The 18,878-nt window shown below is 40.0% G+C and overlaps 1 protein-coding gene across 1 annotated transcript in view; it reads left to right on the plus strand.

Moving 5' to 3' along the window:
- Positions 1–18,600, plus strand: part of myo15aa (myosin XVAa) — a 174,653-nt gene extending 156,053 nt beyond the window's left edge. Inside the window, exons 38-49 of the mRNA XM_048609721.1 lie at positions 105–177; positions 1,149–1,222; positions 1,956–2,038; positions 3,590–3,720; positions 3,933–4,027; positions 9,423–9,500; positions 11,541–11,637; positions 11,766–11,926; positions 12,809–12,942; positions 14,313–14,446; positions 16,476–16,609; positions 18,454–18,600. Coding sequence (XP_048465678.1) covers positions 105–177; positions 1,149–1,222; positions 1,956–2,038; positions 3,590–3,720; positions 3,933–4,027; positions 9,423–9,500; positions 11,541–11,637; positions 11,766–11,926; positions 12,809–12,942; positions 14,313–14,446; positions 16,476–16,609; positions 18,454–18,600 — 1,341 coding nt within the window. The remainder of the gene's footprint in view (positions 1–104; positions 178–1,148; positions 1,223–1,955; positions 2,039–3,589; positions 3,721–3,932; positions 4,028–9,422; positions 9,501–11,540; positions 11,638–11,765; positions 11,927–12,808; positions 12,943–14,312; positions 14,447–16,475; positions 16,610–18,453) is intronic.
- The last annotated feature ends 278 nt before the right edge of the window (positions 18,601–18,878 follow it).

Below are 18,878 nucleotides of genomic sequence, written 5' to 3' on the forward strand. Positions count from 1 at the left end.
ACTTGTGAAATCTTTACCTTAAGATTAATACCTTTACAATCAAATACAATCACACATCTTGTGAATTCTTATTCATTTATAATATTCTCACATTTCATCCACAGACTCCAATCCAAGAGTCCCTGATTGAGTTCTGTGATGAGAATTTGAACAAGGTGGCAGCTGAGATCTTCATTGGTGAGAATGAACACAGATTTCTATTCAAGAAATCATATATAACCCTCACTGCACTCACTGTGTCACTTTCCAGATGTTGCTGTCTTTTTTCTATTATTCTCCGCTCCTAAAAATTACATTTTTCATAATGGGACGTGTCCTGGTCATTAGCCCTCATGGCCTCAACTCACAGAGTGACCAATCATAACATGTCAGCCTGTGCACCGAGAATTGGATGGATAGGGCTCTCAACTCAGCCCCTTACCCAACTCTAACCCCTCTCCTCAGTGCCTTGGCCTCGTCTGAAACCTCCTTGTCACTGACCCCACACTCTACCCTACCTCTTCACCCCGGTGCCTTATCCTAACTCCTTGTCTCACGACTCCTTGCTGTAAAGTCTTGGTTCAAACCAGCCCCCAGAATCCAGCCCCTGCCCCCATCTCCACTCCCAATAGCCTTCAATAAGCAGGCCTGGATTAACAGCAGTAGGGGTCATGATTTCTTCTGCTTGTAAGCTTCTCTGTCCAGTTTCGTCCTAAATCCCTACCTTTGGAGCAACAATCTCCAGAATGACCCAAAAGCTGCAGCTCCAACAACCACTGGGCACTTCAATCATGTAAAATGTTATATTCCAGCTGTACCAAAACCCCCACACCACTCCCTCTCTTCATTCACCCTCAACCTTATAGAGTCAATACTTCTTGCAATACAAAAATGGTTTGGGAATATATTGTGATCAGTGCGATAGATGGCAATCAAGCCCTCAGTGTATTTTACTGTGTGGGGTTACACCCTCTCTTCAGCAGTGATTTCTGGAGGAAGCAAGGGTGAACATGTTAATTTGTTTCCAATAAGTTTGCTTATTGGGCTATTAAATGTGAAAGCTACTGACTCCACTAGGAATTGTACCTGGGTGCTTTATGATCTTTGTTGCTCAATTTGACAACAGGCTTCCTTGTTATCAATAACTCATATGTGCTTCCCTTCTGTAGCTGTTATGAAATTTATGGGGGACCATCCACTCAAAGGGCAGACAGAACAAGACATTGTCTATAGTATTCTTAAGGTAAAGGATAACCATCATGCCTGTTCAAACTTTGATATATATGAATCTGAATATAGCATTTGTATGTTCACACATGTCTCTGTATGAGTGTTCACTATAGCAGCATGACTGAGGGTGTGTGGTTCCCAGACTAAAAATTTGTCCCTTTAGGAAACTTTACCTTGAAGAGGAAATTTAGGCCTCTTGCATTTAGAATGTGAGTGCAATGGGATTTGAGGGAGACATGCCCAGCCATTTCAGCATAAACTTGTGATGTTCAAAAGAAGAAAGAGAAAAGCAGAAAGTGGGTGGGACTTGGAGAGTTTACTGAACTACTGTTGATAGATAAATGAGGCTCTGTTTGGTAGAACTGGGTAACTCCCAAAGGTGACTTGTCAATGAGCTGACTCACTGTCCATTTTAATTCTCAATAGGATGTATCATTGTAGAATTATTGACTTTTGCAGCATGTTGCCCTTGCGTGTGTCCTATTTCCTCCCCCTGATGCTCTAACAAGATTCCTGTCCTTTTACAACCGAGAAAGCAGCATACGTTGGCAGATCACTACCTCCAAATTGCAACCAATGTTGTTTCAGTCACTGTGGCTTCCTGATTAAACCCTGTGTTGCTTTGGTCTTCTGCACAAACAGTATGGGGCCAAACTTTGAACTCAAGATCTCTTTCTGCCAGATTTTCACCTGCTTTCTGGTGAGGAGTTTGATGCTTTCTTTTGATATTGTTCTGTCTTTTCCAGCTGTGCGGGGAACATGAAGTAATGAAAGATGAAACCTACTGCCAGATTATCAAACAGATCACTGACAACACCAGCACAAAAACGTAAGGAGACATACACATGCCAGTCATAACCCCAAGCTGCCAAAATGTAGGGTATTTAACATCTCGGACTCAGCTGTAATACATTCACTGCCATTGATTATTACAGTAGTCACACAGAAGGATAGTTAAAGAAAGATGGGAAGTATTCAATATATGCCTTCAACTAGCCCTTCCTGTTGTAAGTGATATGTGTATTTAATGGCTGTCACAGATTACACTCAAAGACACTTTCAGCTAAGGTAGGTAAGGCATCTGATTGTCCTTGGGGCATAAGGGGTTTAGCGAATATCTGTGAGTGACAAGGGATTCTGGGAATGTATCATCGTAAGATGGAGCTAGAATCAAATGTGAGGGATGCTATAGGAGTGAGGTAGGTACTTAATGAGGTAAGCTTTGTAAGTTACAGCAAACATCTCACTGAGCCTCACGTTGAGAATCCCTCCAAAACACTCCGTGCAACTTGTACTTAGCCACATATTACAAGCGATGTGTGTGTGTGTGTTTAATGGCTCCCACAGACCACACTCAAATGCATTAACAGCAATGGCAGAGGTCATATGACTATGGCAAGCCAAGCAGTACACTAATGGTATGATTGCATTTTTCCAACCACACAGAGAAGAATAGTTAGAGAAAGAGGGCGAGCATTCAGTACATGCCAACAATTTGCCCTTTTTGATCCATAAACTTTCACATTGGGATCCAAGTTCTAGCATATAGTAGCATCTTGGGCCTGCCTAAGAAACTTCTTAGTGCCTGACGTGATGGATACAGTCCCAGTGCAAGGGGAGAGGCTAAATGTAGAGGATGAGTTGATGGGCATGGGGGTGAGAGTTGGACCTCATTGTAATAAAAAGAACTGTGTTTCATCAATGGTTGAGAGGAGACTTTTGACAAATTATGATGTAAGCTGAAACTACTCGCTCCACTGGTCAGCCTGTTTATTTATATCAAAAAGGTAATAGGGGGTTGGGAGCGGGCGATATTAATGTAGAGAAATTTGAAGTGTCGTCTCTGGCTGAATGGTAGCATTCCAATTTTAGTCAGAAAGTCATGGGATCAAGTCACTGGCCAGAGATCCGAGCTCCATTATCCAGGCTCACATTCCGATGCAATACAGACAGGGTGTTGCATTATGAAACATGCCATCTTTCAAAAGATTTGTTAAACTGAGACCTTGCTGCCCTATCAGGCAGGCTTAAAAATTCCACAGCCGCTATTTAAAGAAGAGCAATATTGTTCTTATCAGGTTTTGACCAATATTTATTCATTAACCAACATCACTACAAAATTGTGACCATTATCACATTGCTGTTTATGGGATCTTTTCACGTGTAAATTAGCTGTCATTCTTCCTACATTACGGTATGATTACAGTGAAATGCATCATTGGTTGTAAATCATCCTACAGAAGTATAAGTTCTTTCTTCCTCTGTTTGCAAAAAAAATCTGATTAAGGGACAATAGCAATAGAAGGATTTGATTGCTGCCAGCAATGTGTAGGTTCATGATGTCAGCAAAGTGTTGAAGTTGTTTCAATGTCTGTTGCAGTGATAGTGTTCAGCGAGGCTGGAGACTGCTCTATATCCTCACCGCCTATTACAAGTGTTCAGAAGTGTTCAAGCCTTACCTCTTTAAGTTGCTGGAGTCTGTTTGCAGGATTCCTGGTGCCAGTTTTCAAGGTATTTCTTTTTATTTACTTGTATTTTCTTATGGTGTGAATATCTTCTTTCTTTATGACCTATTTTCTCCATTTTCTGTTTTCAAAAGAATGTGCATAATAGCGCTGTTCAACAGATTGATTGTGACTCACTCTGTGCAGTACTGTCTAAGACACTTCTTACCCACTTTGCCCAATAATGTTTAACAGTTTGATTCTGACCTCTTTGTGCAGGAATTGCTAAAGCTTGTGATCACAACCTGAAGAAAACCTTCCAGTTTGGTGGCAGGACCCAGTTCCCGGATGGCATGGAGCTCAAAGCCATGGTGGTTAGTGAAATAGGTCACCCGTCTAGTTCATTGGGGGATTTTGTTCATTTATCTCTTACTTTTGGCAATCATTTTCCCATCTTCAACTTTTCTAAAAACTGAGGATTTCAAAGATAAACTGAAAGGGGTGAAGCAGATGAGGCATTCAAAGGAGGAAATGTGTCCAAATTTTGATTGTGATTATCCTGCCCTGTTAGTATAGATTTTTGATAAGACAGGTGATAGAAAATGTGGCTAAACTTTGAGAATGGTCAAAGTGTCAGTGCATGCAACCCAACTTTTAGGCAAAGCTACAGTATCTCTACTCCCTTTCGATTCAGAACTGTGTTTGGAGAGCATTGATGAGAGGCTTGTTAGAAGACTGTAAATTTATGATATGAATAGAAATGTGGCTATTTAGATAGAAAGTCTATTGATGGACATCAAACAGAATTATGATAAATAGATGTTCAGCTTGGGGAAGAATTGTAACTCATGATCCTAGAAATCAGTGTTGGAATCCTCATTTGGTCTCAGTGTATGCAGATGATTTGAAGAAATACAAAGAACACACAGTAGGAAATTTGACAATTGAGGAGGACTATAAAATCTTTCAGGAAGATATAGCAGAATGGGCTGTACAGTTTTATATGATTCTGGTGGGAATAAACACTAAATGGGGAAATATTTTAAAAATATATGACTAAAGGGACAAATGAGTTCAAATACATAATTCTGTGAAAGTCCAGAAAGATTAAGGCATAACACGATCAATACTATTTGGAGAATTATAAATAGAGACAGCAGGGCCGGATTTCTAGTGATGGAGGTGGAAATGCATTTGGCAATGATAAAAGCTGGTTGTTTATTTGTAGTAATTTCAAACTTGCAGTGCCATCAGGACTCAGTACTATTTTTGTGTGCCCTTTTTGCAAGTTAAGTACATGCAGTCTTTTGATTTCAGATCAGATTGTTACCCCATAGGAAATTTGAGTTTTCTCCCCTTACTCCAACACCCCCTGTGCCCAACTATTATTTTGTGCTGATGCAGGTATTGGATGGCCTAAAAAAGAACCTCCCCTCCCCCCACAAGTGGGGAAAGCCTGCTATGGTGTATCAGGAACATTCTGATGGGCAGATATTAAATTTTTTGACAACTTCAAGTATTATCACATATTGTATATGTTTTAATTGCCATGGTTCATCATAGGACACTGTTCTTGAAAGTTACGTTGACCATTACATTGACTAGTGCAATTGAAGTATTGAAATGCATTAGAGTACTTTCCCCTATGGAAAAGTGCCATAATGATGCTGTCACTTTAAAAAGTTTATTTTGTCTTTTGTCTTTTTAAAGAGAGGTTGTAAAAGCAGAGGTACCAAAGAGTCTAGAGAGTAACAGTTTAACAATGGAAGGGGAGAAGACAGTTCTCCCATTCCAGGTTTTTTCTAGTCTTTTTTAGCTATAGTGAGTACCAGCAGTGTTGCAAGCTTCAGTAAAGGATTTCTCTGACTTTCTCTGAAATTTCTCTCTGGATGTTGTTCCCTCCTGCCTGTAAGAATCTGTGTTTGAATTTACCTTTTTACCAGGGGGTGTGTTTACGGGATGTTACTGTATTGGAATAGTTAATTAGTTAAGTTGCTATGTTGGGTCAGTTAGGTTTTCCAATAGTTAAGTTAATCTAAATTCCGCTTTCTTTTGTTTGTGTTTCAACTGTGTTTAAATAAATTTTGTTTCGCTTAAAGCCGAGTGGTATAACCAATTGCATCACACCTGGAATACCCACTTTTCATCTGCCTTAAAAATAAAGGAAAAGTTAGGGCCTAGGCTATCTTCTTAAAATATTTTGAGGGGGTCTGGCCTGGTCCATAACAATGTAAAGTGGTACAGAAGTGTGCAACAAAATCTTCCTGTTATTTCTTGGATTATCATTTAAATCTCCAGAGATCTTTTGTTTCTCTACTGTGGAACGTTTCTTTAAACTCAATATCCACTACATTGATTGACAGGCAATCTGTTTTGAAATTGAATGACATCGTGTGGTCTTGCAGTTTCATAATCCAGAGCTGCAATGGTTTGTTTTGATAGTTGTGGCCACTATGAATGTTTAACTAAGTTTCAATAGCAGATCATGCTGAAACTCAGCATTTGGTTTATCGATTACGTTTTGGCTACAGAGAAGATATTTGTTTGTTTTCAAAAATTAATGTCTACTTAATGGGATTCATATTTCTTTCAGCGAGAATTTTTGTTTTCTTCTTCGCAGTATCAATGGCAATGTGTTTGAATAAGATTCATTAGATTGTTTGAGGTTTATTTTTCCCAAATACATTTCAAATAATTTCATCACTATTACATGGCTCCTGAATGCCATATGTCATGGATACTGAATGAGCAATTAGAAACATACATACAATTATAAAAATTAGGAGCAAGGGTAGGCAACTTACCCCCTTGCACTTCCTCCCCAGTTCAGTAAGATCATGGCTGATCTGATTCCTTCACATTCCTGTCTCTCCCCAACAACTTTTCGCTCAGTGACTTATTAAGAATCTATCTACCTCTGCTTTAAAAATATTCAAAGTTTCTGCTTTCAGTGCCTCTTAGGGAAAATAGTTCCAAAGATTCTGTGAAAAAAAATTTGCTTTATCTCAGTATTAATTGTACGACCATTTATTTTTAAGCAATGGGCCCCAGCTAGATTTTCCCATAAAACTTCCTTTCCACAGCTACCCTGTCAAGACCCCTAATATGTTCCAATCAAGCCACCTGTTCTGAACTCCAGCAGATACAAGCCTAGTCTGTCCAACTTTTCCTCATAATACAACCCACTCATTCCAGGTATTAGTTTGGTAAACCTTCTCTGAATTGTGTTCCATGCATTTAAATCCTTCCGTAAATAAGAAGACTAATAGTTTACACAATATTCCAGATATGATCTCTGCTCTGTATAACCATAAAATAATGTCACGACTTCAATTCCCCTTGCACTTACTTGCTGCATTACCATATTAACCTTTCGTGATTCACTAAGACACTCTGTATCCTGAGCTGTAAAAACTTTCACTTTTTAAACAATATGCTTGTTTTTCAATCTTTCTGTCAAAATGGACAGTTTCACTTTGTCATCAGCAAATATAGCAACCAGACTTTCAGACCCTTTGTCCAAATCATGTGTATAAATTGCAAACAGTTGAGACCTAACACTGATCCCTTTGACACACTACGTGTTATATCTTGTCAACCAGAAAAGACCATTATACTGACTCTCTACTTGGTCTGTTAGCTAGCCATTCTTGTATCCATTCCAATATGTTATTCCTATACCACGAGCTTGTATTTTCCACAATAAGCTTTCATATAGCGCCTTAACAAATGCCTTGTGGAAATCTAAGTACAGTGAATCCAGCAGTTCCTATTCATCCACAGCTCATGTTAGTTCCTCAAAGAATTCCAAAGAATTGGGTAAAAATGATTTCCCTTTCACAAAGCCATTTCAACTTTGCCTGATTACCTTGAACATTTCTAAATACTCTGCTACAACATCTTTAATAATACCTTCTAAAATGGCAAGCAGGAAGGGTGTGTGGATAGGCTGAGTGGTATGTGAGGGCATAGAGGGGCCACGAGGGATATGAGAAAGGCATGTAGAGAAGTATAGATGGTATGAGGGACGATGAAGATGTGGATTAGGGGATTTAAGAGGTAATATCTAGGGAACGTAAGAACAATGTTAGAGCTGGGCTCCAAATCCCACCCTCCCCTTCCGACCTCATGCCTGCATTTCTTGCCCCTCCCCTGCTCTACTATCACTAGAGAGAAGTTATTGGAGAAATGAATGGGGCTAAAGACCATTAGTCCCCTGGACCTGATGGGATGCATCCTAGAATACTAAAATTAGTGACAAGATGGTGGATGCACTGGGAGCAACTTGTCAGGAGTCTGTAAATTCTGGGAAAGTCCCAGAGGACTGGAAAACTGCCAATGTAATACATTTATTGACGAAGGAAAGGAATTAAAAACACAAGTAATATAGGCCAGTAGCTTAATGTATGTTTTTGGGAAAATGTTAAGAGTCTAAGGACGTAATAGCAGAGCATTTAAAAATACATAATATGATCAAGCAGGATCAGCATTACTTCACAAAGGGGAAATCATGCCTGACAAATTGAATAAAATTCTTTGAGGAGGTAACAATCAAGACAGATGGAGGGGAAGCAGTGGATGTATTATATTTGGGTTTTCAGAAGGTGTTTAATAAGGTACTACACGCTAGGCTGCTTAATTACAACAAACGGTGTTGGAGGTAGTATATTAACATGCATGGAGGATTGGCTAACTAATAGAAGACAGAGTTGGTATAAGTGGGACATTTTCTGGATGGCAACCTGTAACTAATGAAGGGATCAGTCCTGAGGTTACAATTATTTACAATATATATTAATGACTTGAATGAGACAACTGGATATATACTACAGCCAAGTTTGAATATGGCACAAAAATAGATGGGAAGCCAAGTACTGAGGATAACATAAAGAGTCTGCAGATGGATTTAGACAGATTAAGCAAAATCTTGGCATACGGAATATAATGTGTGAAAATATGAGGCTATAAACTTTGGCAGGAATGGTGAGACCACAGCTGGAATACTGTGGACAATTTTGCACTTGTAATCGAAAGAAGGATATACTGGCATTGGACACAGTCCAGAGAAGGTTTAATAGGTTGATCCCAGGTATGGAGGGACTACCTTGTAAGGAGAGGTTGGGTAGGTTGTGCCCGTGCTCGTCAGAATTGAGAAGAATGAAAGGCGGCCTTATTGAAAAATACTAGACTCTTAGGAGATTTAACAGAGTACAAGCAGAAAGGTTGATTCCCCTTCTTGAAAAGACTTGGACCAGAAGCCATAATCTCAGATATAGCATTGCCCACTTAAGACAGATGAGAAGGAAATTCTTCTCCCAGAGGATAGTAAATCTGTGGGATTCTTTATCGCAGAGAACTGTAGTGGCTGGATCATTAAGTATTTTTGAAGCTGAAATATAGATGTTTAATGTATGGGATTCAAAGGTTACAGAGAAAAGATAGGAAAATGGAGTTGAGGTATATTAGATCTGCCATGATCTCATTAAATGACAGAGGGACTTGGTGGGCTGAATACTCTATTTCTATGCAGCTATATCTTATGATTGTATTTATTCTGGCTGAGGAAATCATGAAATTCATCACTTTAAAACTCTCCCTCATTAGACAGGATGAGAGAAACCTCTATATCCAGAGGGAATATTAGAGGACTGAGTGCTTTGATATAAGCAGTGGTTCTGACAAAATTTATTGCATCTTTTAAGGTTATTTAAATAAATATTTACACCCTTTTTAGTGCTTTCAATGACATTTTCCCTTCTTTCTCTACAGGCTGGGAGAAGCTCCAAACGACAAATGTTCTTGTTGCCTGGTAACATGGAGAGACATCTGAAGATAAAAACCTGCACAGTGAGTCGAGAAATGAAAGAGTTAATTAATTCCAACTAGGCAGAAGGGTTGGTGGACACAAAAGGACAATGCACCCAAAATGTGGTCCCCAGATTAGGGTTTAAATAATCAAATCTCTCACAATGTTGGGAGTAAAATCTAGTTAAACAATTAAAAATCAGCTGACTATGCATCCTTCCGGTCCCCTCTATGTTTTTTCACCCATCTTATTTGCCACACCATCTCTGTCACTGCCCCCTCTGTCCACAGACTGTCCCACTTACCTAATGTTCTCTTACCTTCTTGCCCGACCCCCATCTCATTCCAGTTCACTCCCTCTTGCCCAACCCTATTCTCATCCAACCCCACCCCTCCATCTTCCTACCTCATGGCTATATTTCTTGCCACTGTCTTGCTTCATATCACTAGAGAAAAAGTGGTAGGGAACCTAGTGAGGCTTAAGAATGACCAGACTTGATGGAATGCATCCTACAATATTAAAAGTAGCTAGAGGTAGTGGAAGCACTGGTTGTAATCTTGCAAGAATCCTTAGATTCTAGAAAAGTCCCCAAGGATTGGAAAATTACTAATGTCATATCTTCATTTAAAAAGGAAATGAAACAAAAAGAAAAGTACCTATATGCCAGTTAGCTTAACATCTGTTATTGGGAAAATATTGGAATCCATGAGAAAGGATGTAATAGCAGTGCATTTAAAAATACATAATATGATCAAGCAGAGTCAGCATGGCTTCACAAAGGGGAAATCATGCCTGACAAATTGAATAAAATTCTTTCAGGAGGCAACAAGCAGGATAGATCATAGGCAAGCAGTGGATGTAATATATTTGGATTTTCAGAAGGCACTACATCTTAATAAGGCTACTTAATAAGATAAGAAGATTCCATGCTGTTGAAGGTAGTGTATCAGCATGGATATAGGATTTGCTGGTGAAGTAGGGAAGTAAATATACTATTACCAAGTTTGAGGTTGACACAAAAATAGGTGGGAAGGCAAGTGCTGAGGTTGATACAAAGAGCCTACAGAGTGTCTGAAAACATGGAGGATAGAATATAGTGTTGGAACATGTGAAGTTATGCACTATGGCAGAAAAAATAGAGGAGCTGAATATTATTTAAATGGAGAAAATCTGCAGAAAGCTATAGCACAGATGAGTCTTTATACATCATTCTCAAAAAGCTAGCATACAAGTTTAGCAGGTAATAGGGGTTCAAAATGCAATGTTAGCCTTTATTTCAAAGAGAATGGAATATAAAAATAGGGAAGTCTTGCTGCAATTATACAAAGCAATAGCAATACCACAGCTGGAATACTGTGAACAATTTTGGGCCCGTAATCTAAGGAATGATGTATTGGCATTGGAGACAAGGGTCCAATGGAAGGGTCAGTAGATTGATCCTGGATATGGAGGGACTGTCTTATGAAAAGAAGTTGAGTAGATAGGACCTGTACTCGTTCAAGTTTAGAAGAATGAGGCAACGTTGTAGAAACATGTAAGATTCTTGGAGGACTTAACAGGTTAGATGCAGAAAGGTTGTTTCCCCTTGAGGGAGAGTCTAGGATCAATGGACATAATCTCAGAATAAGGATCACTATTTGAATTCAGAGATAAGGAGGAATTTCTTCTCTAAGAGGGTAATGAATCCATATAATTCTTTACCATAGACTATAGAGGGTGGGTCATTAAGTATATTCAAGTCTGAGAGACAAGTTTTAATCAGTAAGGGATTGTGTTACGAAGAAAGCGCAGGGAAGTGGAGTTGAGGATTATCAGATCAGGTATGATCTCTTTGACTGGTTGAGCAATTGATGGCCTGAATGGTCTGATTCTGCTGTTTTGTCTTATGGTCTCGCTTTTCCAGTTCTCAGACCACATTCTCTCACACGCCCTCTCTTTTTCAAAACACTTTCCATCATATCCCTCTATTCTACCTCCCACCCCACATCGTAGAAAGCAATAGCAAGAATAGCAAAACACTTGGTGTTACTGTCTGATGATTAGAATGATTAATATTGATTGGCTGTTTTGCTCTGCTCCAGGTTGCAGTTGATGTGATTGAAGAGTTTTGCAATGAAATGGGGTTTCAAAACCCAGAGGCTGCAAATGAATATTCTATGTTTGTTATCACCAACAAAGGTATTCTGTTTAGAGACCAGTGTGTGTTTTTCTGTGAAAATGTTCTGGGAAAGTGCATACCTGTGAGGGGAATGAGGTCAGATTGTTTGTTGCAGTCCCATGTGATAATACCCCATGCTCTGTTTCAGGACAAATCGTGCATCCACTGAAAAAGAAAGACTACATCCTTGATGTAATTACAGAAATGGAACAAGTTGATCAAAACTTCACCTTCTGTTTCCGACGTGTGCTCTGGTTTCAACCTCTGAAGTTTGAGAATGAGCTGTGTGTGACTGTGCATTATAATCAGGTACTAGGGATATTGCAGTAATGAAAATGTGCTTGTGACTGTGGATATTGCATTAATAAAGAGCTGTACATGACTGTGAATTACACAGAAATTGAACTTATCACAATAATAAAGAACTGTGTGTGACTATAGATTTTAATCAGGGTTTGAGGATATCATGATAATGAACAAGTTCAGGGCTGCAATGGAGGGGAAGAATTTGTTTCCAAATAATTATAGAAATATGGTAGGAAAATGAAATAGATTTTATCCTCGCACCATCCCAATAATTGTGTGCCACAATTCCAGAAGAGTAGCACTGCAAAAACAGTCGTATTGCAGAAAGCAGGCATTGCAGCAAGGGCAAAAAGACGAATTTGCAGTATTTTGTTTCCACATTGCCAGATTCTATGCATCAGAAGTAGCATCAATCTTTGATAAAAATGCTTAATGGTTTCATGTTTAAAGAAGTAAGTCAAAAATATCTTTGCTAAGAGTTTGAAGAGGATGGCAGAGAGCGTCAGGATAGGAACTAACTTACTTGCTCGCCTCTCCTCATTTCTTAGCACTGTGAATGCCTAATTTCCAACATGTACTTACAATGATCCAATTGCTCCCCAACAAGAAAGCAAGGACAAAATTTGAGAGGATGGATCTGTAATTAAAGTAGTGCTGGGAGCACAAGATCTTGCTGTGATGCTGTGTTCCTGAATGCAGTGGCTGGGGTGCCCGGTGCCATCAAGCTCACTGTTCACCTGTCTTGATAGTTGGTACCAGGTGATCAGAAGTACTGAGAGATCATGATGCAAAATAAACTTCAGCTTCTAGTCAAGTGAGATTAATATTTGTTTTACACAATTTCTACCTGTAAATAACTCATATAATGTTTATTTTATTATCAAGATTGTTCCAGATTACCTGAAAGGACTCTTCCATGTACTGAATCAGGATACGATGAGTGAGAGTCAGCTCCAGCAAGCGTCAAAGTTGGCAGCTCTGCAACAACGGGCAAAAGACAGTCTGTATCTGCCTACCATGTGAGTTAATCACAGCAATCTTTAATAGGCACAGAGTAGGTAGAAAAAAAACAAAAACAAAGTTGCTGGAAAAGCTCAGCAGATCTGGCAGCATCTGTGAAGGAGACAACAGAGTTAACGTTTCGGGTCAGACCCAAAACGTTAACTCTGTTTTCTCCTTCACAGATGCTGCCAGACCTGCTGAGCTTTACCAGCAACTTTGTTTTTGTTCCTGATTTACAGCATCTGCAGTTCTTTTGGTTTTTATAGAGTAGGTAGACCTGTGCAAAGATTCTCCAGAAATTTAACTCATGGCATCCTTCCAACGTTATATTTCATACTACGTTAAGACATTAACTTATACTATAAAGGCACAATCCTGAAAATCAATGAAACTGTGGGCAGTGGATTTTTTGTATACAATTGAACTTGGATGAATGTGATGCCTTTTTCATTTGTACCAATATGGTGGCTGGAGTTCTGCGTGTTGGTGTTCATAATGTACAGTCATTGAACGTTTAGCAGTTGAGTAATATTATGAAGCCAACTGCACAGACTGATTAAGTGGGACAGTGCAGAGGGACATGTATGGTAACTACGTCATGCTGTATCTGCACCTGAGAGTACTTAATGGGACTGTACAGAAGGAGCATAAACTGTATATTGAACCTGCCAGCAGGCAGTGCAGGAGCTCCTCGAAGAAGCTCAATCAAAACTTTCCTGTTCCTGTCTAGGAAACAATTATGTTGGGAAGGCCAGTCTTGATGAACTTGACAATAATTGCTTTTCCAGCATGTTCTATATAAAATCCTAGCTCTACTTTGTGTTTCAAATGTTGCTGTGACTGCTACAGCTGAAATGATATGAAGCAGACTTTCGGCTTATCCCTGTGCCACTCTGCCAGCACAGAAAGCACCAGATACATGATATTGGGCACCAATTAATTAACCTTTGCTACAAGCAGCCTTGAAAGCACAGGTCAACATGGCAGCCAAACACATCAAGCACATTCCATATCTTAGACTACTCAAGAGCATCAACACTGGAGTTCACTAGTTTATGTTAAATTTGAATTCAAGTAGAGCATCACAGGAACCACATCTCTTTAATCGCAACCAAACTCGTAAGACACGTGACAAAACCCAGCTCTGCTGAATGCCTCTCCTGAATTTTCCTGGGTGAGTCAATCTCTGAGGCTCCAACGTCCCAGACAACTAAGGGCAATTTGGAGGATTGAATAACCATGGTGGGGTTTGGTAAAGTCACAGACCCATAAACACCTTTGGAGCTCTGCTTGGTAAATATTCAGGATAAATTTTACATTTTTAAAAAATAAGTTGCCACTCCTCACTGCATGAAACTTTTACTTTATCGTTTTCTGTTTCTCTAAGCCGTGAGGTGCAGGATTGCATCCCTCCACAGATTTACCAATTTCAGCGGCCACAATCCTGGTTGAACATGGTGACACAGAATATCCAACATGTTCAGGCCCTCAGCTCTCACCAGGCCAGAGCCCAGTTGCTTGGTAAGAGTCAACCCTCACTCAGTGCATGGTGACTAAGTATGTTAGTACTGTGACAAATAATTTAGCCTAATTTGCTACATGAGGTACTGAGGAACTCCCTGAGAAAGTCAGCATGTCTGGCAGCACCTATGGAGAGAGAAACTGAGTTAATGTTTCAAGTCCAGTGTGACTTTTCTTCAGAACTGAATGCCGGAAAATGCTGTTTTTTATGCTATTGACAGAAGGGAGGAGGAGCAAGTTATGAGGGTGACAAGGACAGTGAAAATGATGGTAAACAAGTGATAGATATGTAAAATCTGTGTAAATGTTAGACGTCTATCAAAGAAAATGGGTCCACACTGCAAAGAACAAAGCCAACATGACATAAACAAGATACAGCCAAGAGAGGATGGCATCATGAGAAAAATGGAGGTCATACTCTGAAGTTGTGAAACTCAATATTGTGTCCTAGAGGCAGTAAAGTACCAAAGTGGATAATGAGGTGTTGTCCCTCCAGCTTATGCTGATCTTTGTTGGAACACTATAGAAGGCTCGGACAGAAATGTTAGCAAGGAAGCAAGGTCGTTTATAGAAATAGCAAGCAACTAGAAGGTCAGAGTTATCCATGTGATCAGAGTAGTCTGTTTGGTATCGCCAACGTAAAGGAGACTGTATTGTGAGCAACAAAAACAGTGGACTAGATTATAAGAAGTGCAAGCGGAGCAATGGCCTGTTGGTGTTCATAAAATCCCTAGAGTGTGGAAGCAGGCCATTCAGCCCATTGAGTCTACACTGACCCTCCGAACAGCATCCCACCCAGACCCACCCCGCTACCCTATCCCTGTAACCCTGCATTTCCCACTGCTAATCCTCCTAGCCTGCACATCTTTGGACTGTGGAAGAAAATCGGAGCACCCGGAAGAAACCCACGCAGGATTTGAGTCCTGTTCTAAGTCGAGATGTAACTCGGACCCACAGCAATTGGTTGATTCTTAACTGCCCTCTGGGCAATTCGGGATGGAAAATAAATGCTGCCCCAGCCAGTCACGTCTACATCCCATGAATTAATTCAAAGAATGTAAAATGCTGCTTCACCTGGAAGGTGTGTTTGGGGCCTTGAATGGCGATGTATGGAGTTGAATAGGCAAATGTTATAGTTTCTGCAATTGAGTGAAAATGTACCTGGGCAAGTGAAGAAATGTTAGAGTGATAGAAGAGTAGTCCATGGTGTCACAGAGGGAAAGGTCCCTGTCCACTACAACAGTGGAGGGGAGGAGATGTGTTTGGTGATGGTATCCTGCTAGAGATACCAAAAAATGATCCTTTAAAGATTAATGGGGTGGAAAGTGTGGACAAGGCTTACCCTACTGTTGTTCTGGGATGGAAGGGATGGGGTGAGTTCAGAACTGAGAGGGATGGGTCAGACATGCCAAGGAAAGTTCACCTGATTAACCATTTTAATTGTGGGATGCCCATCAGTTGTACAGACAACAGTGTCTCACCATTGCAAAAATCAAAAGGATTATGAAAGAGAAAGAACTTGTGGTCTGGACCTTTGGTCTTTTGAATTTGTTTCCCCTATCTGTATTCTCGTTCACGTGTAGTGTATGTGATAAATTGTTTGTCTTTTGTCTGTGTTAATTGTGATTAAATTGGTATAGTTTAAGTTGAATAAATGAGAGCCCCTTTGTTTTATTGTTCTTGTTAAAGTTAAGTATGTTGCAATCAATAGATATATTTCTACTGTAACTGAAGCAACGCGGTATGGTTTGCTTTGGTCCTGGGTAGTAGTCAGTCAGACAAATTGGGTTTTGGTGGTCTTACTGGGTTTTTTATATACTTAAACATTGCGTTATGACTTGTGGGACACTGGTGCATGATTATGGGTGCACTTTCCCAGTTAACTTGTGATAATAGTTTGGACCATGTATTTTTATCCAGTAATTCCAAATACCCTCACTCATTCTTTGAGGTTCACTGTGTGAATAGAGATTGATTTGCAGATTCTCACTTGGTGACAGTGATTAGATTCTCTTTCTTTTCCACACAGGGCTTGTGAGTGCATTCCCCATGTTTGGATCCTCGTTCTTCTACATTCAGAGCAGCAGCAACAGTGCAATTGTTGCCCCTTGTATTCTGGCTGTCAACCAGAATGGACTCAATTTCCTGAACAAGGAGACACATGTAAGTTGCTAAAGATATTTTCAGTCAATTAAAGGGCCATTAAGCCCACTCCATGTACATTCAGCCCTATCACAGAGTCGAGCCATGCATTCAGTCTCGTCCCACAGTCCATGTTAGACATTTTCTAATCAACCCATTTAGTGATATTATTACACACTGCTGGAGCAGGTAGAACTGAACACAGGCAACTTGGGTCAGAAATAGGGACAATATCAGTGTGCCACAAGGGCCTCTACAATCCATGTATCAGTTGCTCTATCACGAGTTCCACCTGCCCTTTGAATTATCAAAGGGAAGATGCTGATGAATAGTTCCCAATCCCCACAGATGATGTTATAAAATTCCAGAATATTCACCCATTTCCTCTATTTGACCGTGACCAATATATGTTTGTGGTCAGCTGTGATTCAGTTGGTAGTAGAATTGCTCCTGAACTACAAGATTCTGAGTCCAAATCCCATTCCAGGACTTTGAATAATTGCAAAATATTTCTGGTGCAGAAAGCCCATCAATTTGAGCACAAAAATCAAGAATGGTATTCTACTGCAGTATTGCGGGAGCACTGTTGCATGATCTGTCTTAAGGATGAGACATTAAACAGCGGACCATTAATACCTCCTCGGCTAAATGTAGAATATCCGATGCCACTATTTTTAAGAACAGCCAAAGGAATTATCCTCATTATTCTGCCAATACTTATCTCAATCAAGATCACAAAAAGCAGATTATCTGATCAGTATTTGTGGTGTGAAAATTTGCAGCTGTATTTCCGACAACAGTGACAAAAACTGCTTAATTGGCTGTAAAATATGTTGAGATGCCTGGTGGTTGAGAAAAAGCACTGAATAATTGACTCATCCCTCCCAGTAGTTAAATAATAGACTTTATTACCCCTGTGTACAAAGTCCACAGCATCTTTCTCGTGATTGAACATTTGCACCTCTTACACTTTCAGTGTCCAGACTTATCAGATGTATTTCTCATTGTCTAGTCCACAGTCACCTCCTTTGCATAATCACATGTGAGCCAGACACTGCTTCGGAATTATTACAATGTCATCATTTATCCATTTCCAGCTATTATATTTTCTCAAAGATGTGTTTGATAATTCATGACGAATTGCAACAACACTGTTTAACAACTTTTTAAAAGTTGGAGCAAAAACAAAAGCTCACAGGAAATTAGGGACATGCTATGAGCGATAACTCCGTGAATGATGGACACATTTTCTGTCCTGAGGGCAATCAAATCCTGGACCTATTATCATTCAAATCAGTCTTCTTTGCATCTCCCCTCATGCTTCATTACCATAGAAACATGATTATGATCTTGGAATATTCATTTTGTTCAGCCTCCCTGGTGAGGTGGATGAGGGTGGGGGGTCACATGACATAAATGGGTCAGATATTCTTTAGGAATAATCATGTTAACACAGACATAACTGGAGTCCTATTAAACAACTCCTTCACTTCCAACTGGAAAGCATATCACAGGGAATCTGTGCTCCATTTCCACACCGGGAGATAGGCTGATAGGGAAGTAATATTTGAATCTGAAAAAAAACGAGTTCCAGCAAAAGAAAACAGTCCCAGATTCTGTTCTTAGCCAAATAATGGATGAGGTGGGATATAACGATCCTGTCAAGCAAGAAGCAGCTATGAGGATGCCTGTCAGGCAAGATTTTTTTCACATTTCTCCTACCACTCCCCCTCCATGAACTGACTGTTCCATTTATCCAACCCCATTCTCAACCCCTACCCCGAATGGGGCAACTTCAACATGCTGTTGGAAGCAGTTACTTTAGACAATGTAAACTTCAATTATATTATAACTTCTTTTTGCAGGAGCTAATGGTCAATTTCCCATTGAAAGAGGTACAGTCCACCCTGACTCAACAATCAGGCCCCAGCAACAGCTATCCATACGCAGAGATTAAACTGGGAGACTTGATGTCCCAAAGAATAACACAACTTCAGCTTGATCAGGTATGAAAAGGCTGTGTACGCATGTTCAATATGCCTGCATTCAGCGCTACAGGTCACCCCACCACACTAAACTCTCTCTCTCACACACACACAAACAAACAAACAATCTCTTTCTCTCTCACTCTCCCGCCCACGCACACTCTCTCACACACACCTATACCTAGACACACACCTACACACCTACCTACCTACACACACACAAACACACCTACACCTACACACACACACCTACCTACCTGCCTACACACACCTACACCTACACACACCTACCTACACACACACAC

Source organism: Rhincodon typus, chromosome 21 (genome assembly GCF_021869965.1).
Source record: "Rhincodon typus isolate 14 chromosome 21, sRhiTyp1.1, whole genome shotgun sequence".
In the NCBI taxonomy this organism is placed as follows: Eukaryota; Metazoa; Chordata; class Chondrichthyes; order Orectolobiformes; family Rhincodontidae; genus Rhincodon; species Rhincodon typus.